The 20,231-nt window shown below is 41.4% G+C and overlaps 1 protein-coding gene and 1 long non-coding RNA gene across 22 annotated transcripts in view; one reads left to right on the top strand and one right to left on the bottom strand.

Moving 5' to 3' along the window:
* Positions 1-20,231, top strand: part of LOC102901678 — a 128,494-nt gene that overhangs the window by 56,722 nt on the left and 51,541 nt on the right. For 4 of the 19 annotated variants that reach the window (XR_006583317.1, XR_006583303.1, XR_006583305.1 and 1 more), the window contains exons 1-3: positions 7,033-8,014; positions 11,627-11,802; positions 13,787-17,061. This is a non-coding gene — a long non-coding RNA (uncharacterized LOC102901678). Of the gene's footprint in view, positions 1-2,815; positions 3,551-7,030; positions 8,027-11,626; positions 13,628-13,786; positions 17,062-20,231 lie in introns of those variants that run through there. The other 15 variants (XR_006583318.1, XR_006583315.1, XR_006583300.1 and 12 more) reach the window with 9 other exon arrangements.
* Positions 772-20,231, bottom strand: part of MAP3K20 (mitogen-activated protein kinase kinase kinase 20) — a 193,928-nt gene continuing 174,468 nt past the window's right edge. For all 3 annotated transcript variants that reach the window (XM_006935367.5, XM_023259463.2, XM_003990872.6), the window contains exons 17-20: positions 12,121-12,237; positions 9,552-9,626; positions 6,553-6,703; positions 772-2,818 (exon numbers count right to left, since the gene is read on the bottom strand). In XM_006935367.5, coding sequence (XP_006935429.1) covers positions 2,118-2,818; positions 6,553-6,703; positions 9,552-9,626; positions 12,121-12,237 — 1,044 coding nt within the window. In that variant the 3' untranslated portion in view covers positions 772-2,117. The remainder of the gene's footprint in view (positions 2,819-6,552; positions 6,704-9,551; positions 9,627-12,120; positions 12,238-20,231) is intronic.

The following is a 20,231-nucleotide window of genomic DNA, read 5'->3' as shown; positions in this document are numbered from 1 at the left end:
GGAAAGCAAGAAGTAGAGAAAATAGACTGTAACAAGCAATCATTTGTGTAACACTTTTTAAACTAGAGTCTTAAATAATTCTTCAAAATGCCCATTTTGGTTAGTAATTAAAGCCATACTTTGTGTTCCTTTCAGACTGACTCAGTTAAGACTCTGTTCTGTGTTTAGCCACGTACCCAAAAATTCTCATCAGAGAAATTTATTGCTTATTTAGAAGCAGCATGCCATTAAGGTAGCATACTTTCTATTCGTCCATTTTTCTTTAAATTTAAACTCAAAGGGCATGGGGAAAATAATTGAAAACAGACTGTAGTAGCTATCAGATTTGTGAGAAAAGATCACAGTGGAGCTTACAACCTTAGAGATGTTGGTTATCCATGATGGAAAAGAACACCTTGCTCTCTGATTTTACCATTCTCCATTGCTTTTGCTTATAAATGCAGGTGGCAAACAATACAACTTACAAAATTCAATTGTTGCATCAACGTTTAGGTCACAGCTTCCCTTGTAAATAAAGGTCATTTCCTATAACCTTGACTTTATTGCCTCCCAAAAATGGTTTCCTCCACCAGGCCCCAGGCACTGTGTTAGAGCAGATCCGCTTCTCTGGGAATATAAGCATGTACTTGATGACTGGTTTCTATTAAGAGAGAACTCAACCCCATAGAATTACCAGTGTGGCATTTGAATTTCTACAGAGCACTGAGAATCCTGTGCAGGCAAAGGACACTGGATATTCAGGGTTAGTGAATGTTGAACAGAATCTCAGAATGTATTGGAATGTAACATTTATTTATTTGACATAAAAGTTTATTTCCTCCTGACTTTCTGAATTGTAAACAATGAAGAATTTCCTAAGTTGGATCTCACGATTCCTGTCCTAAACGGCAGGCAGTTTCCTCCCACCTGTACCGGTTACCTCTTTTCCCCCAGCTGCTTAGAGCTTTCTTGCTGCAAGGATGGTATTTACTGGCTTGTGTTAACAAAGATGTTGGTAATTTTAAATTTCTTTGGCTTGTGGCTTGTGACGTTATTATCCCACTCTGTGTCTGTTTTCTTTCAGATTTTAGATTTCTGACATTCCAGGGGGTCTTTATGGACTTTTTTTTCCCTCTTTGCTTCTCCTTTAGTAAAATGTAGAAAATAATATTCAAAAGCAGTCCCTGGGAGCTTTGGAAAAGCAGTAACCACAAATCTCCTAGGCAGTTTAGATCTTTGGTTTCAGATGAGTCTTAATGAAGGAGATATGCATCATAATCAAGATTAAGTTCAATAACCTCTTTTATTGTCTAAAAATGACAAGCCAAATTACTTCAGCTCTGACCAGGATAAGAATCCAAATACCTTACTAAAATAAATACGAACCAGCAGTGTCAGGATGCAGGTAAGGCAAGTGAGGCCCTTCCCTAGGGCACAAAATTTAAGGAGGCCTCAAGAAAAACAACCAAAAACTCCCAACATCTCAGTAATCAAGATAAATGATATTTTAAGGCAGTATTTTTTAAATTAATGCAAAAATTCATGATGAACAAAATATCAAAGTTTTAAAATAGGATCTACAGTAACAGTGCCTTACCAAGCCATACCGGGGTCTAAGACAAGAGGGAAAATCAGTAATACTGATCCTATATTTATGTAGAATTTTGATTTGTTTATCACAGAATTTTTGCATTAATTTTCATTTATTTAAATATTGCATTAGAATGTTACGTATCTTGATTACCGAGCTTCCTGGTACCCCCTTAACTTTTGCACCCAAGACAAGTGCCCCACTGAACCTCACCCTAGCCCAGGCCCTGCTAACCAGAATGGCGGTGGTTAGGGAAATGAGGTGGCATATCCCCTCCTGTCAAAATGTTAATTTGGGGTGTGGGGATGCAGGTATGTATAGTTATGTTGAAGTCTAGTTATCATCCTTGGCAGCCAACATCCATCATTTTAGCTGTGGTTTGGCTGTAGTCTCAATTAGAAGGCATTTCCTAAATCCAAAATTGGAAAAGTTGTCTTTTTGTTAATTCCGTCTGAAGGTATTATCAAAATCCATTACATCTTAAAAAAGAAAAAAAGAAAAGGAAAAAAAAAAAACCTGCTTAAGAAAACTTCTCTAGGTCAGTTCATCAAAAGTTTCTCCTTCCCCGGTAGTTTCCTCTGGCTCTTTCCCTGTTAGTCTTGGCAGGAGAGGGCCTGTGAGGTTTCTTTCGGTATTCCACTTTTGTCCATCCTCCTTCGCTGACTCTGCTCTCCTCTTCACTGGCTCTTGAGTCTGTCTCTGTGTGCAGAGGCATCCCCGGTATGGTCCTGGACCGGTGGCAGTCATTCGGACTTCTCTTAAAGTCAGGCGACTGGTGAGTATTGAGTGCTGACTGAGAAACCCCGTAGAATTTTCCAGAATATCTTTCTCTTGAAGGAGTGGAATGCTGACTTTTCCCACTGTACCTTCCCCTAGGAGAAGAATTGAGTGATGCACTACCACGGTCATATTTGTTTTTGCTTCTCTCTGAGTACCGACCCCTCTCTAAAGAGTTGTCACTTGGAAGACTGGAAAAGCCACTGTCCCTGGAGTTGAGATGCAGAGAAGAGAAGTTTTTGGTCAGTCCATACTGAGTAGGAGAGGAGCTTCTGGATTGGTTTATAGGTGTAATCTGTTGATACTTAATGGGCACCTGGGTCCGCCTTACGGCAGCAGCATAGGAATCCTGGTCATTGAAATATGGGAAGAACTGTGACCCCAGAATAGGATTGCTCTGAGAACGCTGTAAAGAAGTATCGGATGCAATCTGCCGCATCCTCAGAGTATCCAGCCACTGGCGATCAGCACCTGCAGAGGAAATGGAAATGAGCATCTTTTAAGCCACTGTAAGCTGCAGGTCTGATTCATAAGACTGCCTTGAGATAATTGAAGCCTGTTTGGATGCTTCAATCTTTACCATTCAGAGAAGTTCTAGGCTAGGTATAAGGACATTCCTTTATTATTAGAAACACTTTTTAAAAAATAAGGGTGATTGCACTTACTGAGTATATGTTATATGCTTGGTATTGTTCCATAGGCTTTAATTACATGACCTTATTTAATCCTCTCAATAATCTTCTCAGGTAAGTACTAATAATCTTATTGTGTAAACAAGGAGACTGCAGCTTGGGAGGCTAGGTAACTTGCCCAAGGTCACTCAGCTAATCCAGGTCTTGCTGCATCTAAAACCCATCTTTTTCCCACTTAGCCATGTTGTCACTTCTAGAGATTGCTCTTGGTGTGTTTTGGATGGTAAGGGCATGTTCAGTAAATGAAAGGCTTTTTGCCACCAGGCACTTTTAAATCCTCAAGAACCCTCAGTGCAGACAAAAGAAATTGGGTTCCAGCCGGTTGAGACAGCTAGGGATTGCTTGGAAGAAAGACTGTTCACATCTCCAGAGGAGAGATTCTGAGGCCCAGGAATAAGAAATGTTTTTTTTGTTTTTGTTTTTGTTTTTAATCCATGAAAAATGAAGCTTCACAGCAAACAGGAAGAGAAGTTAAGGTAAAAGAAAATGGTGAATTAACAGGAACCATTTGGTAAGCTCTATTTCAGTGAATAAGTAAGTGCCTCCCTCCTTGGGTCTTTTCTGCCTCCCCCAGGGCCTGAACCATATTGCCCACATTCTTGAGTTCCCTGTAGTCCTCCCTGGGCTGTTCTTGCCATGAGTTCTGGAGAGGAATAGATGCCCGCTCACTTCTGACTCCCAGCAAGCAGCCTCCCTCACTGCCCTGCACAGGTTGACCTGCTGTGTCCAGACACTCCTCACAGCTTCACGCAACCGCAGTGCCTTCTTGCCTTCCCCTTGATTTCTCTGAAATTTTAGCTTCTGACAGAGCCCTCATTTTGTCCTGCATCCAACCCCCTGCTGGAGCCCTGCACAGTGGGGGGCGCTGACCACATTCTGGCTCTAGTGGCAGACTTTGATTGGCCTGAGCCAGATGCAGTGATACCATGTTTAGGACTGGACAAGTTGCTCAGTTCTGGCCGAGGCAACTTGAGAGGTGGTCTGCTGGCGGCATGTAGGCAGGTCTTTCTCACCCCTGGACAGGAGAGCAGGGAAGGCATCGGCCTTTTGTGGCCTCTGCACGTTGCCGTATCTTTGTGTGGTGACAGTAAATGTGGCAGAGCTAGGCGGTGGGCAAAGGCACATACTAAGATGGCAGAGTGGAAGGAAGGAGAGGTTTGTTCCTGGTCCTCAACATGAGTGAGCCAGCTTCTCTCACTGGACCTGAGCCCAGCTGCCTTCTGGACTTCTTCAGTCCAGAAGATAACTATTTTATTATAGACAAAACCCGTGTTTCAGAGCTTTTGCATGCCAAGGTTGCTGGTCCCTCCTCCCAGTTTTTGATTCATCAGGTCTGGGGTTGGGCTTGAGAATTTGCATTTCTAACAAGTTCCCATTGATCCTGAGGCTACTGTTCCTGGGACTGCACTTTGGTCCATTTGGGAGGAAGACAGTTGAAGTTGGATTTTCTGTTACTTGCAGCTAAAAAATATATCCTAACTGGTCCAGGTGGTGTCCTCTGTTTTCACAGCAAAAGGGAAAAAGAAATACAAGGAAGAAGGAAGGGGGAGGCAAACTAGCTAAAACTGAAGTGAGCCATGGGGTGGGGGTGGGGGGGTCACTCTCTCCTTTTATCCCACAACCTCTCCAGTTAATAATAGAGGGAAAGGTTTATCCAAAGCCATTCTACTGGGAGATTGAAGGGTATTGACGTTTCCTAACTCTCTTAGAGAAATAATTTGCTTTCTCCCAAAAGATTTAGATATCAGAGAGGTACAGGATACTTGTCAGACATCTGCTTATTGTCCTCTTTGGGGAATGTCTCTCCCCTGTTTCCACCCATATGGCTACAGTTCACTGCACAGGATGTCCTCACCACCTGCGTCCCCCACTGGGCTATGCTACCCACCACCACCTCCTCCTGCTGATAGAGTTAATTGGTCCAGAAGAGAATGCTTGGAAAAAACAGCAACAGTCTTCCTCCAGGAAATCTAGAATTGGGACTGTTGAAGTATTTGGTGATTCTCAAAGTGGTGGGATTTGAACCATGTAAAACTTGGAGGCAGTTGGCAGCTATTATGAGTCCTGTGGCTGGGGAAACAGAAAACCAGCTTTTAGTAAAAGGGAAAAATATAGCAGAAGTGGAGAGAGAAGACGCCCACAGATTGCACAGGAGTATTGTAGGGATCAAATAGAATCGTAGCAATGAAAGCCCTTATAGAAGTAAAATGTGGCCAGTAAATATTAATTATTTGGGAGGGGAAAATTATTATAGTAAGAAGTCCTTTTAAAGGTGATAGTAGGCATGCAAGAAGAGATTGTTGGGTTACCAAATAAAAGAACTTAGAAATGCCATGCTCCAGGTAGGGGCCACTAGTGAGAATCAACACCCATTACCTGGGTTAGTGGTGTGTAGAAACAGCTTGACCTAAGAGAGGTTTGAAAATATGTGTGTAGCCGAGAAGGCTTTGTGAAAACTCCAGTTCAGTCATGGTGGCCAGAATGTCTTGTCATGATTCATTGTGAAAGAAAATAACCAAACCAACTGCCCCCCCTGCCCCCCAGCTGGCTGATGTATGGAAAGATCTGGTCCAGTTGGTAAGCTAGTCCTGAGAGTAGGGGACGGTTAGCTAGGTTCTCATAACTCAGTGACAGCAGTCATCGGGGTACTTTATTTACATGCCATCAAAGAACCTTCTGATATGGCTTTTCAGGTATATTTTCTTACCAGGAAAAATAATGCACTGATCAGGAAACATGTATTTCTGGTTTGCTGGGCAGGTATATTTCTCCTGGTAAAAAGTGAATTGCATGGGGGTTTATGCACCCAACTTCCATGCATCTGTTAGCTTGTTGCAGTCCCCCAGAGCCTAACTCTGGGTTGTATTAGAATTTCTAGACATCTGTGAAGGTGAAGGTCAGGACCTCTTCCCTGAATCTACCAAATAATGACCAATTTAACAGCAAGGCAGCCAGGCTTCCCCTGTGTAATTTCTAAATTGTTTCAGTGTAGCATCTGTAATTACTGTCACTACTGTCCGTCATATGCATTTCATGTTTTCTCTTTCTCTGTCCTCCCTTTATTATTCCTCTCTCTTCCTCCCTTCCTCCTACCCTTCCCCTATCATTCTTATGTTTTGATGTATCGGTGGTGTTCAGGACGCAAGAAATTGCCCCAGTAATCGCATTGGTTTCATAGGATTGTTTGCGGGACACGGAAGATTAATATCTGTCTATGATTTGGGAAGCGAAATATGTCAGTGTATAAATAGACATATACTTATTTACCAGTATAACATAATTATTAATTTTCGTCTTTATCATAGTTATCCAAATACTGAAATTTATTGTAATATGCTAATATTTATAAGCCCATAAACACTACTGTTCATATAGTATGTGTGTAAGACCAATATTCTAAAAATAGAAGAAGGAAGTCTTATATTGTGTGTTACCAGACTGGCACTTATCCCTGGTATGAGAAATTGATATTTAAGGTTTTGGAATCTAGTCTAGCACACATCTCTAACTTACTTGAGTCAGACCTGCTTCTAGAGCTGCCCTCTAAGTTGGGGAGTAGTGTCTGAATGGCAAGTTGAACGGCTTTCACTTCATCCTGAGGTTTCATTCTACTCCACTGAATTGAGTGGACATGTTTAGTGCTCTTTGGAGCTCTAACATCACTCTGTAAAAAAAAAAAAAAAAAAGAGAGAGAGAGAGAGAGAAACAACGACATGCTGGTGCTTATAAAACAGGAAGAAAAGAACTCAAGTTATTATGTCACTCCCATTTAACTCCTGAGAACACTATTATCATAATGCATTAGGTGAAATATCAGCCTGCCTAAATATGGTAATCCGATTAAAAGGAAAGTGTTTTGTTTGTTTTTAATTTATTTTGAGAGAGCACACGTGTGCATGCACAAGAGCAGGGGACAGGCAGAGAGAGAGGAGAGAGAGAATCTCAAGTAGGCTCCATTGTCTCAGCCCAGAGCCCAATGTGGGGCTTGATCCTACAACCCAGAGATCATAACCTGAACCGAAATCAAGAGTCAGATGCTTAACTGAGCCAACCCAGGCGTTCCTAAAAGGAAAGTTCTGACCACTTTATTCCTTAGTGGATTATAGTAGTTCAAAATGTGGTTGTCATCTCCCAGAATTTATTCTATCTGGCGAATCTCAACTTACCTTTTTGCTTACTAAGGACTGAAAAACAATTTCTTCTGTTTAGAGTACTTGAAGACAGATTTGAATACATAAAAATCTGACCCCTATTTTGCCCACGACTGCCTTTGATCAGCAGGGTAACTGAGTGGGTGTGGGCAGTCTGGTGGATACTTATCCCCATGGAGGGTGCAGGGTAACAGATAGAAAAGTGAGACTGGGTAGGGAGGTAAAAAATAAGGACTAGAAAAAGGAGAAGATACCAGATCAAGACACACCACCTTCTCATCCTGAAACCCTTCATCACCGGGTGTCACAAATCAGGTTCAGGAGCCTCTCAGACTTCGATATGGTTATAAAAATATGTTTAAAAAACCCTGCAGTGACAATTACAGACACAAGTAGCACATCGTCACAGAGTATAAGGAGAAGGAGGAAGAGGAAGGAGAGAGGAGAAGAAAAGTTACTAAAAAGAAGGCTCTCCTGCATAGTGGGGGCTGGTCATCAGGTTCCACAACAGTCTAGATTCCATGTTTCTCAGGACCAATCAACTGTTCTTATTTAGGTTTTATGTCCTACCAGCAGCACTTTGACAGTTAATGCTATTTCTCAGGCACCTCATCCCTGACAAGCTGTGCTCCCTGGCTGGTGAGGATAAGGAACTATTGTAATAACTCATCGGCTTCCGGCATCAGATCACCCTGGATAAGTGGACTAGCCAGGGTATGGATTTCCAATGCTGAATCAGAGCCAATCTGGCGGCTCAGAAGACCATCACAATGCAGCAGTGCATGGAGTCCATTTACAGGCTGACTTCCCTCATCTTACTGCTGGTAAGGGAACAGGTAGGACAGCTGAGGAATAGTGGAAACTGTTTATAGTCCAAGAGCCTGGGTGTGACTCCACTGACCACCCCAGACCTCGGGACCTCGTTCTATCTCTCTGAGCCTGTTTTCCCTATGAAAGTTAATGCTGCCTATCTCTCAGTATTTATACAACGTTAATGGGATAAAACAGGTGTAAACTCCTGTTATAGTGCCTGGGTCTTGGTGAATCCTTACCAAATGTTTCCTGAATGAATAATAAAATGAATGAATGAAATGCATGTCCTTTTGATGGCAGATGCATATTAATATAATATCTCCATGTGTCATGAGACTCTGGGGTCTACTTCTTCCCCTCCCCCCTGTTCCTGCAGGGTTTCTCTACCTTGTAAAGCATTATGTTCCACCAGCCATGTGGATATTGCTGATTTTTTAAAAAAAGACTTAAATGCTTATTAATTTTTGACTGAGAGAGTGTGAGTGGGGTTGGGGCAGAGAGAGAGGGAGACACAGAATCCAAAGCAGCTCCAGGCTCTGAGACATCATCACAGAGCCCGATGCAGGCTTGAACCTACAGAGCGTGAGATCATGACCTGAGCCAAAGTTGGCCACTTAACCGACTAAGCTACCCAGGCACCCGAAGATATTGCTGATTTTAAAAACATAATTAGATTATTTTAAGCAATAGACTGCTTAAAACACCCCATTGGCTTCCAATTGTGTTTATAGTAAATCCAAACTCCTCACTGTGGCCCCACGAACCTCTGTGATCCAGCCTGCCCCTTTCGGGAGCTTTGTCATTGTCCTCTGTGCCTCAGGAGCTTGGCCTTGACTCTCCTGTGCTCTTTTTTGCTGCCTCCTCCTCAGAGGAGAGGCCTTCCCTAACTAACCACCCAGTCTCATGGCCCAAGTCTCACTATTTTCTGGTTACCACTTATCACTCTCTGCTTATTGCTTACCTATTTATTATCCATCTCCTCTCATTGGAACCTCAAGAGAGAGTATAGATTTAGTCTGTCCTAATCATAGAAGAGTAACTGTCAGGTATTTGCTAAATATGTGAATTTTAATCTTAGTAGCATATTTTTTAAAGTGTCAGTTTTTCTATTTATCCATATATAAAATATATGGAATCTGTTTTTGAGAATAGACCTCTCTCCCCACCAGGTGACAGTAGAAGTTGTTCTCTGTCCTTGTGAAGAATCGCTGATCTACCCCTAAACTCTAAGCACTAAGAAGGCAGAGTTTTGGTTTGGTCACTGTTTGGTATAACCCCAGTACCTAACATGTTACACAGCATGTAGATGTTCAATCATTAGCTGATGAATGGATGTATTACTGTCTCAATCTTTACCTAGGCAAGAATATCCTGTTCTCTTTCCTTACCAACATTTTGTTAGAGTAATTATGTTAATCTTCCCATATTCATGTTGGTTAAATAATTTCTCTTCCAATTTTAAGCACTGTTGAGGGAGCTAATAAATTCCTACTAAGAAACTGATGGTAAAGCCACCAGCATCCCGCCCTTGCCCAACCCCAAGCTTACCTCATATGTGACAGTGCATTCTACAGTCTGATTTTCCATTATTCCTACATTCCACTTCTCCATTACAAAGGGGGGCTGAAAAACAAAAGTTAGGATGGTCTAGTGCCTGCCCTACTATGGCATGGATCTTTGAGGCCAGCTGTGCCATATGCAATTGGCAAATAGGGTATAATGTCAGATTATCATGAAAGTCATGGTGTTGGTTCACGTGTGATTACTCACAACGTGCTAATGTCTTGGATGTTAGTTTTCATAAGACCTCTTTTTCTGTAATTGTAAACATCTAGTCTTAGTCCCACGATCTTCTCTTTTCTGATATACTACTCAACCCTATCATTAGGTCATTCATTATTCATGCTAATATTTTGAAGCATCAGTAGAAAGCTTTCTGATAATTAAGAGAAAGACTTAACGATACAGACTCAGAAGTGCCTTCTTTGAATGCAAGCAATGGCTGGGTTAGTAGTTTCAACAACTACTCTGCTTTTCACTGTATCAGGCTATCCAGCAAGGCTGTGCATGCAAAGGCTGCTTTGTGGCAACATTTCCCCACAGTATTAAATGAAAGGATTAATGAAGAAGCCTATGCCTTTCACAAGGAGACTATGTCACCCCAAAACATAGCACTTTGGCAGGTGTATTGTATTTTTAGCTGAAGACCATCAAAACCCAGAAGACTCAAGAAAAACTTTTACCTCTCCCATAACTGCCTGAAAGAATTTAGATAGGGCACCTGGCCCAGAAAGAGAGCTTTTATCAGAGATACCTTTTTTTTTTTTTTTTATCTGAAAGACCTATCTGCATGGCAGGGCAAGCTTCTAACTACCAAACATCTGCTCTTGTTATCTTCCTGTGAATTGCCTTCCCGTCTTTGAAGCCCCAGGCCCCTGGCTCATTCCTTAGCTGAGGACGGCATATATTAGCCTCAGCTTCCTGACTTGCCCGTAAGTCTCACATCTTTGGGGCTCCTGTGTGTACAAAATTAAATTCTTCTCCTGTTAATCTGTCTTATGTTAATTTAATTATTAGACCAGCCCAAGAACTTAGAAGGCCAGAGGGAAACTTTTTCACCCTGACACCTTGGATCCCATTTTAATTTTGATGAAAATGGTTTTTATTATAAGTGAATCTCCACTCTTTTAACCACCCTCCACCCCTTCATTCTATACTTAAGGCTACAAATGACTGGCCTTGAGATGGGTACAAAGCACATGTGGTAGAGATTTAACTGGGTTCTTTTTTTTTTCCTTTTCTCTTTTTTTTAATTAGTATTGTTATGATTCTGTTGATGTTAAAAGTTCTACAGATTTTGAATGGTCTCCCCCAATCCTGTTTTTCCTATAGCCCCCAGTTAATGTTGGTGTGTGATTTTGCACAAGATGTGGTTCTTTGGGAGTGCATATGTGGCATTATACCAGAAACACCTGTATTTGGCTTTAGAGCTGTACCCTGTCATTTTTGCTGTGAGTGGCTTCCTTCTGTTAGCAGGCAAGGACTTGGATCTTGCTTCTAAATGGCATAGGTTGGGGGGAAGGAGCAAGGATCTGTCCAGCCTTTAAGACATCAAAACATCATGTCCCAACAAAATAAAGGAAAGTTAAAACCAGATCATAACCTTTACAGATAAATAACACCATTGAAATGACTCCCAGTTACTCAGAAGATTCCAACAATGAATATCAAATCAATCGACTTGATGAATACACTTGTAAATTAAAAGGACTTGGATGTTTAGCAATCTTATGCCTGGGAAGGGAACACATTTGCAAGTCTAATGCTGTGGCTTTGAAGACTCTTCACTTCCCCACTTGTGTTTGTACCCAGGTTCTTCTCTGCTACCCACCCCACTTTCTTCACTGTAACCAAATACACAGTTCATCACGTACTAAAGAGTGGCTTATGTGAAGTTTCAAGTGATGGTCTGATGGATAGCATGGGTATTCACCCAAGTTGTTGACTTTCTCCTGTTGAAGTCTCAAATGTATTTTTTCAGATTTATTGGGACAGAACTGAATTTTTTTCCATTTTGAGGAGAAGCTAAGCATTCCTCTCGATCTGTCTTTTGCGTTGTAAAGGGCATGCTTCTACCACTGACCCTGAAGTAGTGAGGTGTTCTCTGGCCGGAGGTGTGAACTCAAGGAAGCTATGAAGACATCAACAGGTGCCTCCTGAATAACCTCACCTCAGTCCTCCAAGAAAGCCTTCCTCCGCACAAGTTTTTCAAAGTTTAAAAAATGACCTCAAATTTGAGGTAAATATTTTCACCATTGGCATTTTCTTTCCTTTAACAAATGACAGAGTAAGCATAAAGAAATAGAGAAGAAAATAAAAAAAAAATTAAACGACACTTTCTTGTAGTACTTTTTAGTTCACACAGCCTAAGTGGAATTTTAACAAAAAACTATTATGATCTCAATCGGCTAAATAAAATGTGCCTTTCAACAGGCAGCTTGAGGCTGAGCTGACGTGAACATCGACAAGCACAAAAGCACACTGCTGGGGGATTTTAATGTCTTTGTTTGATATCTGTGAATTCAAAAAAGCTTTTAAGCCGTAAATAGAACCCTACCTTTGTCATCTTTAAAATCTCTGCATCAGGTAGGTTAGTGTTGAATGTCACATCTTTGATGTAGGTTATTGCAATTTCATCCCCATCCATCTCCATATACATTTTCCACTTACAATCCTAGAATTAAAAGCAAAATTATAGAATTCAGAGAGTGAAACAATTTTTCTAGTCCCAATGTTTTATAACACATGAAGTTTCCTAAATGAAATATTGAGGTAATTTTTTTTCCCTTTTTTGAAAAAAGGACATGAAATTAGATCTCTTTATATATTTAAACAACCCCCAGTTAGTGCAGTCTTGAGACATAATTTATCAGTGTAAATGTTCTATTGTTACAGGAGTTGCAAACTCAAAATCCTAAAGGGACCAGGCATTTAATAATGAAAATGAGTAAAGCCAGGCAGTTTCATTATAGAGCCCTAAATTGTCATCTTTCAAAATAGACCCATTTAATTTACATATTAAACATTGTAGGAATATTTTTTTATTTGTACAAAGAAATGTGGACTTCCCATTTTGAAATACAAGGCCCTTTTGATTTAACTTTCACTTTGCCAGTGTTGATAATAATATGGGCTCAAGAAATAGCTCACTTTCCTCTTAACAGGAGGGAACCCTGCAAATGTGATGTATGGCAACTGATAACTGGCTCATGTGTTGGGGAGTTACAGGAGGGTTAGGACTCTGGGGGTCTAAAGGGCAGCTGCCCTAAAGGGACAGCCATCACTCAGCTTCTGTTGCTTGTCCCCATGTGGGAATATGACCTCAGTCTTGCTAGGTCCTTTAATGTTTCCCAAAAAGCTGGATATCTGGATTCTTATGTGAAACCTCTCGATTTTTAAAAGTGATGTCACGTTAATTAAATTTTCAGTAAAACCACCATGTAATGAAAAAGGGCTCTATATCATTAGTCACCAGGGATGTAAATTAAAATGTCCCCACAGTGAGATACCACTATATGCCCACCAAATGGCTAAGATGGATAACATCCAATGTTGGCCAGGATTTTGAGCTACTGGATTGCTGGTGGAAGTGTAAATGGTACAATCGCTCTGGGGAAGGCTTTGGCAATTTATTATAAACATATATCCATATGTATAAACATACATCTATTTGATGACTCAGAAATTCAACTCCTAGGTATTTACCCGAGAGAAATGAAAAAAGACTTGTACAGTGTTGCTCTGAGTAGCTTTATCATAATAGCCAAAAAACAAAAAAAACAAAAAACCCAAAAAACAAAACTAAAAGCTCCCTAGAAACAGGCCAAGTGTTCATTAGGAGAATGAGTTAAGTGTCATATATTCGCAGAATGGAATGTTACTCAGCAACACAACAGGAGCAGATCATTGACACATGCAACAAGATGGATAAAATCTCAGAACCATTACAGTGAGTGAAAGAAGTCTTATACAAAAAAAAAAAAAAAAGAACATACTAAGGATTCCGTTTATGTGACATTCTAGAACGGATAAAACCAATCTGCAGTGGAAAAATTTCAGAAAAGGTTGGTTCTGCAGATGGGGATTGACTGGTAAGGGGCATGGTGAGACTTTATGGGGGGCTAATACGCTGTTCACAGGGGTTTGAGTCATATAGGCATATGCATTTGTCAAAATTCAGCGAATGTGTACTTAAGATGTGTGCATTTCTTCTTGAACTCTAGCGTACTGAGATATTTAAGAGGAAGTGTATTGGTGTCTGCAAATGACTTTGACTTGCATCAAAAAAATGAAGATTGGTATATGGCTAGAGTGATAGATGGACATCTATGTGATAAGGCAAGTAGAATAAAATGCTAATGGTTGCATTTAGCGGGTAGGGGAGGATTCATTATAAATATTTTTTTTAACTTGGCTGTATGAATAATAATAAAAATGTTGGCAGATAAACACTGTGCAATGAAAAGGAGAAATACGCCATGTCTTTGCACCAAATTTGACCCCTGAACCATAAATTCACCTTCTCTTTTACGTTACTTGAAGAATGAAGGATTCTGAGAGGTTAAGGATAATGTAGTGAGCACCTTACATGCTGAAACTAGAAAATGCTCTCATAGGAGTAGACCTGGAATGTCTCCTGAGCAAGCTCAGACAAAATTATTATGGAAAAGCACTAACAAAGAGGCTGTTGAAAACCTGTTGGCTTCAGCAGAAAGCTGGGGGAGCCCTTTGTTTTAGGAAAACTTCTAGATAAATTGCACAACCAAGCAGGGCACGTGCCTGAGGGCAGTCACCCTCTTTGCCCAACCACATTCACAAGATGGAGAGCCAGTTAGTGAAGGAAAAGGTCTATTCAGTAATGTGAAAACCCAGTTTTCGGTTAACAGAAGTCAGATCAGTCACTCAGAATGGACAGATCTCTCAGTTATTTCTCTGTTTTGGGGCTGCTCCCCGGGCAGCAGGAGCCCTGAGGTAACTGGGCAGTATAATGACTATTTGAAGTCATGACTGCACTTCTCTGACATGGCAAGAGCCTCCTCAAGCAGTGGCTGGAATAAAAAGCCTTAGGAAAGATGAGGTGACTTAGTTCTGTTTCTTTTGCCTGTCCAGTTTTGGAACGAAGTTAGCCAAATCACAGGTGAAAGACCTCAGGCTGTGTTTAAATGCCCGAGGCCCTCGGCTCTCCCACCTCACAGCCTGAGAACTCTCCTTGACCTCAGGCCTGCCATAGACCGGCCTGTGCACACGCTCAGAGGAGCTCTCTGTTGAGAAGGGGTTGCTGACAGGTGGGAACTCACATTGCTGGTGTGCTTAATCTGCTCCAGGCATGCTGCTGGGTACTTTGTGCTATTTTTGTTTGAGATCCACAGTAACCCTGCAAGTTAGGTTTATTTTCCCATTAGGTGAGAAAAATGAGGCTCAGGTAAATAAAGGAATTTTCCTAGGGTCTCCTGGCCATTAAGTGGTAGAGGTGGGATTATAATAGCACAAGGCCGCCTGGCTCCAGAGTTGGAGAAGCTGCCGATAGGGAAGGGCAATTGGGAGAGGCGGCAGGATGTACTCACTGGGCGGTTCTCAGAGCTCCACAATGGGACCAGCTATTGACAACAGGCAAGTGGGGGAAGGACCAGGGAAGATTTTGCTAATACAACTGAAAAAGCAAGTGGCCGCAGGTCCTCTCCTGCAGCAACTGCTTCCCTGTTCCCCAGAGTCCAACTTGGAAAAACAAGGGTCCCCATAATAGGGTTATAGACCTTTTTACTTTTCAAATTCTTTCTCTTATCTGAAAGAAAGGCTTTTGCCTGAACCATAAAAGATAGCGACAGAAGCAATAAAACTATACTCAAAGGCACTGTAAGACAAGGGGGGCATTATCCATGTCATTAAATTACAAACCTGGGTGGGAAAGAAAATATGCAGTGTTCACTTCAATTATTAACTTAATCTGTCAGTGCCCTGACATAATGCTAGGTTTTTTTTTTTGGGGGGGGGGCATCTGTGATTTCACTGTTGCCTAGTTAAGAAAAGTAACCCTCAAATCAAGTCATGGAATTCTTTAAATTCTGCTCAATTTCCTATTACCCGCAGGTATTCTCTGCATTTTTGCTACACAGCGAGTCATTAAGTTGTCAATGAATTGCATTGCTCACAACTACCAGGATTTAAACAAAGTATTGAATTCTACAGGACCCAACAGAGACAGGATGCCATGTGATGAGTTCTTGACCAATCGATCACTGAAAAGGTTTTCATAGCAGTAACATGAATTAAATCATCAAGAACATCGCTAAAAGTAACAACATATTTATGAGCCTAATATAGGATCTTACGTGCAAAATTGCTGCCTTTTCAGTTTCTTGGTAGTGGTAGGAACCAGGTAGTGGGAATGTGGGCTCAGATGTAAAAGCCATTCACTTTTACCAGGGTGAACTATTGATTTGGGCTTGATGTGAGTGACAGAAATGTGGGTATTGATTTATGAATCGGAAACATTCAAGAGTCACTTTGGACTTGTTCACTCTTGTGAACAACTCGCAGTCCTGACAGGCAGAAATCAAAAGCAGACAGCTCTGCATTCTGAGAGCTTTTGGGGGCCCGAAAGGACTTCTTTCCCAAAACCATTTCACCCCTGGCAGTCTGAAATGGCCCTGTTACTCATTTGGTTTAAAGGGTTGATGGTGATGATTAAGATAGAAATAATATAGAAAAAGAGTATACATTAAGCCATGACTGGGGGAGTAGCAGGGAATGAGATGAAAGATGACAGCTGAAAGTCCAGCTCCCGGAGCTTGAATTCCATTTCTGTCACTTTCCCCCCAACCTTAGCCAACTTATATAACCTGTTTGGACCTTGGTGTTTCTATTCACAAGTATGTTGAGTGAGGATTAAATGAGATAATGTAAATAAAGTGCCCAGCACAGTGCCAGAGCCAAATAAGGAGCTTGGAAAGGAGCAATTGTAATTATCATTACCAACATTAGTCACCAACACAGCTCCAATTAGTTTATTAGACTAGCCACCCCACCATCTAGCAGCGATCTAAGGGAATGGGCCAGAAGTTGAGTAAGCTTTGACAAGCGAGAAGGTACAGAGTGTTTAGACAAGGGCTCTGGCCAGAGTAGGCAGGTGCGGTCAGAGCATCTTACTTGGGCACCCAGAGGGCACCAAAGTCTGGTATCAGTGTTGGAAAAAAAAAAAAGATGTAGACAGTGGCACCATAACAATGACTGGTCTTATGAAATAAACAGAAGAAGGAATAAACTTGTATCTTCTCACATAGATGGATTATAGAACACCAATTCTGCCCCTTCCTGCTTCAGCAGGTCCTAATGCGACCCTACCAATAGGAACCATCGGATGTCTGGAGGACGGTGGCTATGAAATGGGATTGACAGCCTGAGAGCCTTATCTTGATGAGGAAACTGAAGCATAGAGAGATGGGGAAATCTGACCAAGATCTCACAGACAGAAGGAGATGGAGTTCGGAACTGATCTAAGGTAGTCTCCTGGTGCTATGAGGAGCAGGTCTCCAAATCCTCAATCTTTTCTGAATCTGGAACTTTTCCTTGTTGTGGGTTAAACAGAAGTAAGAATTACAGTGCAGGGGAGTTCCATCTTCCAGAGTCAACAAACAGTCAAGACTATGTCGGTGAATTTCTTTATAAGTCTCCATGGCAGAGACTGAAATACGGAGTCTCTAATAAGTCCAGCATAGCCTATGTTCCCTCCATTATCGACAAAGATCCTTGTTAAAAGTGCATATGGTGCCAGTCCACTGTCTTTATGCTCCTCTTCTTGATTTCTCTGGCCAGTATTTGGAATCACAAACACTTTCCGCCAGCCCTGGCTTAGGCTTTGTGGCCCGGCATGACTTCCACTTTTCAAACCAGAAAAAACCCGCTCCCATCTAGTTGCACAAGCAGATCATGGGGACCGGTCCTGACTACTGTGGATTTCTGTCCCATGACCAGATTCCCACAGTCTCACTCTTCAAATTTGTATCTTGATGCACATTTCTAGGGAATGCTCTTACTAACCAGTAGGAAAAAGGCACTGGCACAGGAGCGGTACTGGGCCCTGGGATGTTCTTGGCTTTGAATAGCAAAAAATGGTAATCCAAACCTTCCCACTAATTGGATCATCTGCCTCTCCATGCAAATCTACAAGAAATGAATGGAATTTTGTTGGGAAGAGGGGAGTTTTTGCATTGGAAACTGATGAAAAGACAGCTCCGTTGGGTGCCCAGGATATGTACTATTTATCTGGGCAGCTGCTGAAATACCTGGATAATTTTAGAATCAAGTGTGTGGTTAATGGAGGAGGAGAAAGCATTCCATCTGAACTGCTTCTGTATTGCCAATTATGTTAAAAAATTTTCTGAATTAAGATTACTGGCCAAGTAAAACAGAAACTCTTAACACTGTGAAGATAAAACCCCAAACAACACTCAGTTAATGCTAGATTAAGTATCTCTTTGTGAGAAATCACTATTACATTCTTTGCAAGCTGTTTAAAATTCTTTGGAGTTCCAAGCTAGAACAAGTGATTCCAAACATAGACATCCCTTCTCCCTCCCACAAAAAAAAAAAAAAAAAAAAAGATGGGAGGGAGGGAGTACAAAGAAATGATCCATATAGAGGTAAATTTTACGAGTAGAAAAAGGGATTGAAGATAGCACAGAAATTAACTTTAAATATTGTTTCAAGTTCTGGGCAGTTCAGAGACAACGATATTTCCCTCTCTCCCTCTCTCCCTCCCTCCCTCCCTCCCCCCCTCCACTCAAATATTACTGCAAATGTGAACAGTGTAGGTAAGTCAGAGAGACTCTAGGAACAAGATTATTCAGGACATTTCAGAAGGAAACAGACCCCACATTAGGCTTTCAGCCTTCTACAGATCACTTCTACCTGAAGGTTACAGATAAAAACATTTTTGGTAGATTTTTTTTTTAATTGAAGTATATACGTTGCAAACAGTAAAATGAACCGATTTTTAAGTGCACAGTTCAGTGAATTTTGACCTGTGTACATACCAGTGTAACCACCCCCACAAGCCAGATATTCCCACAACCCTAGAAAGTCTCCTGTCCCTGCCTGGCAGGGACACAAGGGGAGGTGCGCACTCTTCTCATTTCTCTCACCATAGATTAATTTTGCCTGCTCTAGAACCTGGCAAAATTGGAACTTTACAGTATGTACTTGTCTATGTTTGGCTTCTTTCACTTGGCATAATGTTGTTGAGATTTGTCCGTGTTATTTAACCCTTCCAGCCTTACCCTGTTGTCGACAGCCATGTCTCCACTTTACAGATGGGTAGACTGAGACTCAGAAAATGTAGCGATTTGCGGCAAGTGCGCTTAGCTGCGCCGGGGCCACAATTTAGTTCCTGGGCATGCCCCGTCTAATGGTAAAGGCACTGAGTTTTAAAATCCCGTCTCCGTCTCACCCCCTTCCCCCAGGGAGGAGAGAAAGTGAAACCACCAGCGATTGCTCAGGATTCTAGCAAAGAGGCCTCTCCACCTTAAAAAGGCCTGTACTGAGGAAACGTTTTAAAATCTAAAATAGAGGTTGAAATAAACTTTTTAAGATTCAAGAAGGGAGGGGCGGGGGGGAAGGGAAACAGTCTCTTAGCAGGTGACTGTTGGAAAATGTAAGAAGTAACGCAAGATGAAATAAAAATGCGGTAGAAATGTTGGTCATGCTGGTATTAAAAGTAGTAAGATGTTGATGATTTAGGCCTCCGAAGGCTTCTTTACATGCGTTGCTATTATCTAGCTCAGCTGCTGAAACCTGCTGTTTTAAAGGCAGGAGAGTGGAACATCCCATGATAGCACCTGGGTTATTTATCATTATGTATAACCCCGCTACTCTCTATTTTATTATGCTGCCTTTAAAAAGAAGATAATGCAAGTATGGTTAATTTGCTTCTCTTCTTTATCTATACGGTGTCATGACCCATCACGGCTTTGTCCCGCGAGATTTGTTTTTCAACCAAAAAGAAATCCACAAGAAACTCTCCCTAAAAATTCCATTAATAACCTCTTTCAGCGCGTATAGGTTGCAGGGTCTGGAACTAAGAATGTTTTAATCTCTTCAGCAAAACAATGTCTCATAATGATGTACAGGACTATTGCTGTACTGATGAAGAATCATACATAATTCAGCACCTTTCACTTGGCACCACTGTGATGTCCTCATTAGCCGTGGCTCACAGTGTCTGTCAGATGGTGTCCATGCGAACGCAGGCATTATATTGTCTTTGAGATGTGCAGCTGCTTCCATGACACTGCCAGTATATAAAAACATGACGCCAGTTTGTTTTATTTAGTGCTAAACCTTCCAGTTTGTAAAAACAAGGCTGACACAGAGCCTGACATGAGGCAGTGAAAATAATTAGCTCTCATTTTCTCAGCCTCCTATTTCCTTCTCCCTGCTGTGTTCTCTTTCCACTAAACCACCACATGTCAGTCGAAATGGGAGGCAATTAGTGGGCTCATTTCAGTCCCCACAACTGTGCTGAAAAGAAAGTATTTATGATGGCACAATGAACAGCTGAAAGATTAAATAACATTTGCCTTTTGAAAAGAAAATGACTTCTAGCTAAATGGGCAATTTTTGATTATTCTCAAACAAGCTTAGAGTAGTTGGTTTTTAAAATACAAGAAAGGA

This window comes from Felis catus, chromosome C1, assembly GCF_018350175.1.
Source record: "Felis catus isolate Fca126 chromosome C1, F.catus_Fca126_mat1.0, whole genome shotgun sequence".
NCBI lineage: Eukaryota > Metazoa > Chordata > Mammalia > Carnivora > Felidae > Felis > Felis catus.
This window is presented reverse-complemented; position numbering and strand designations above follow the sequence as displayed.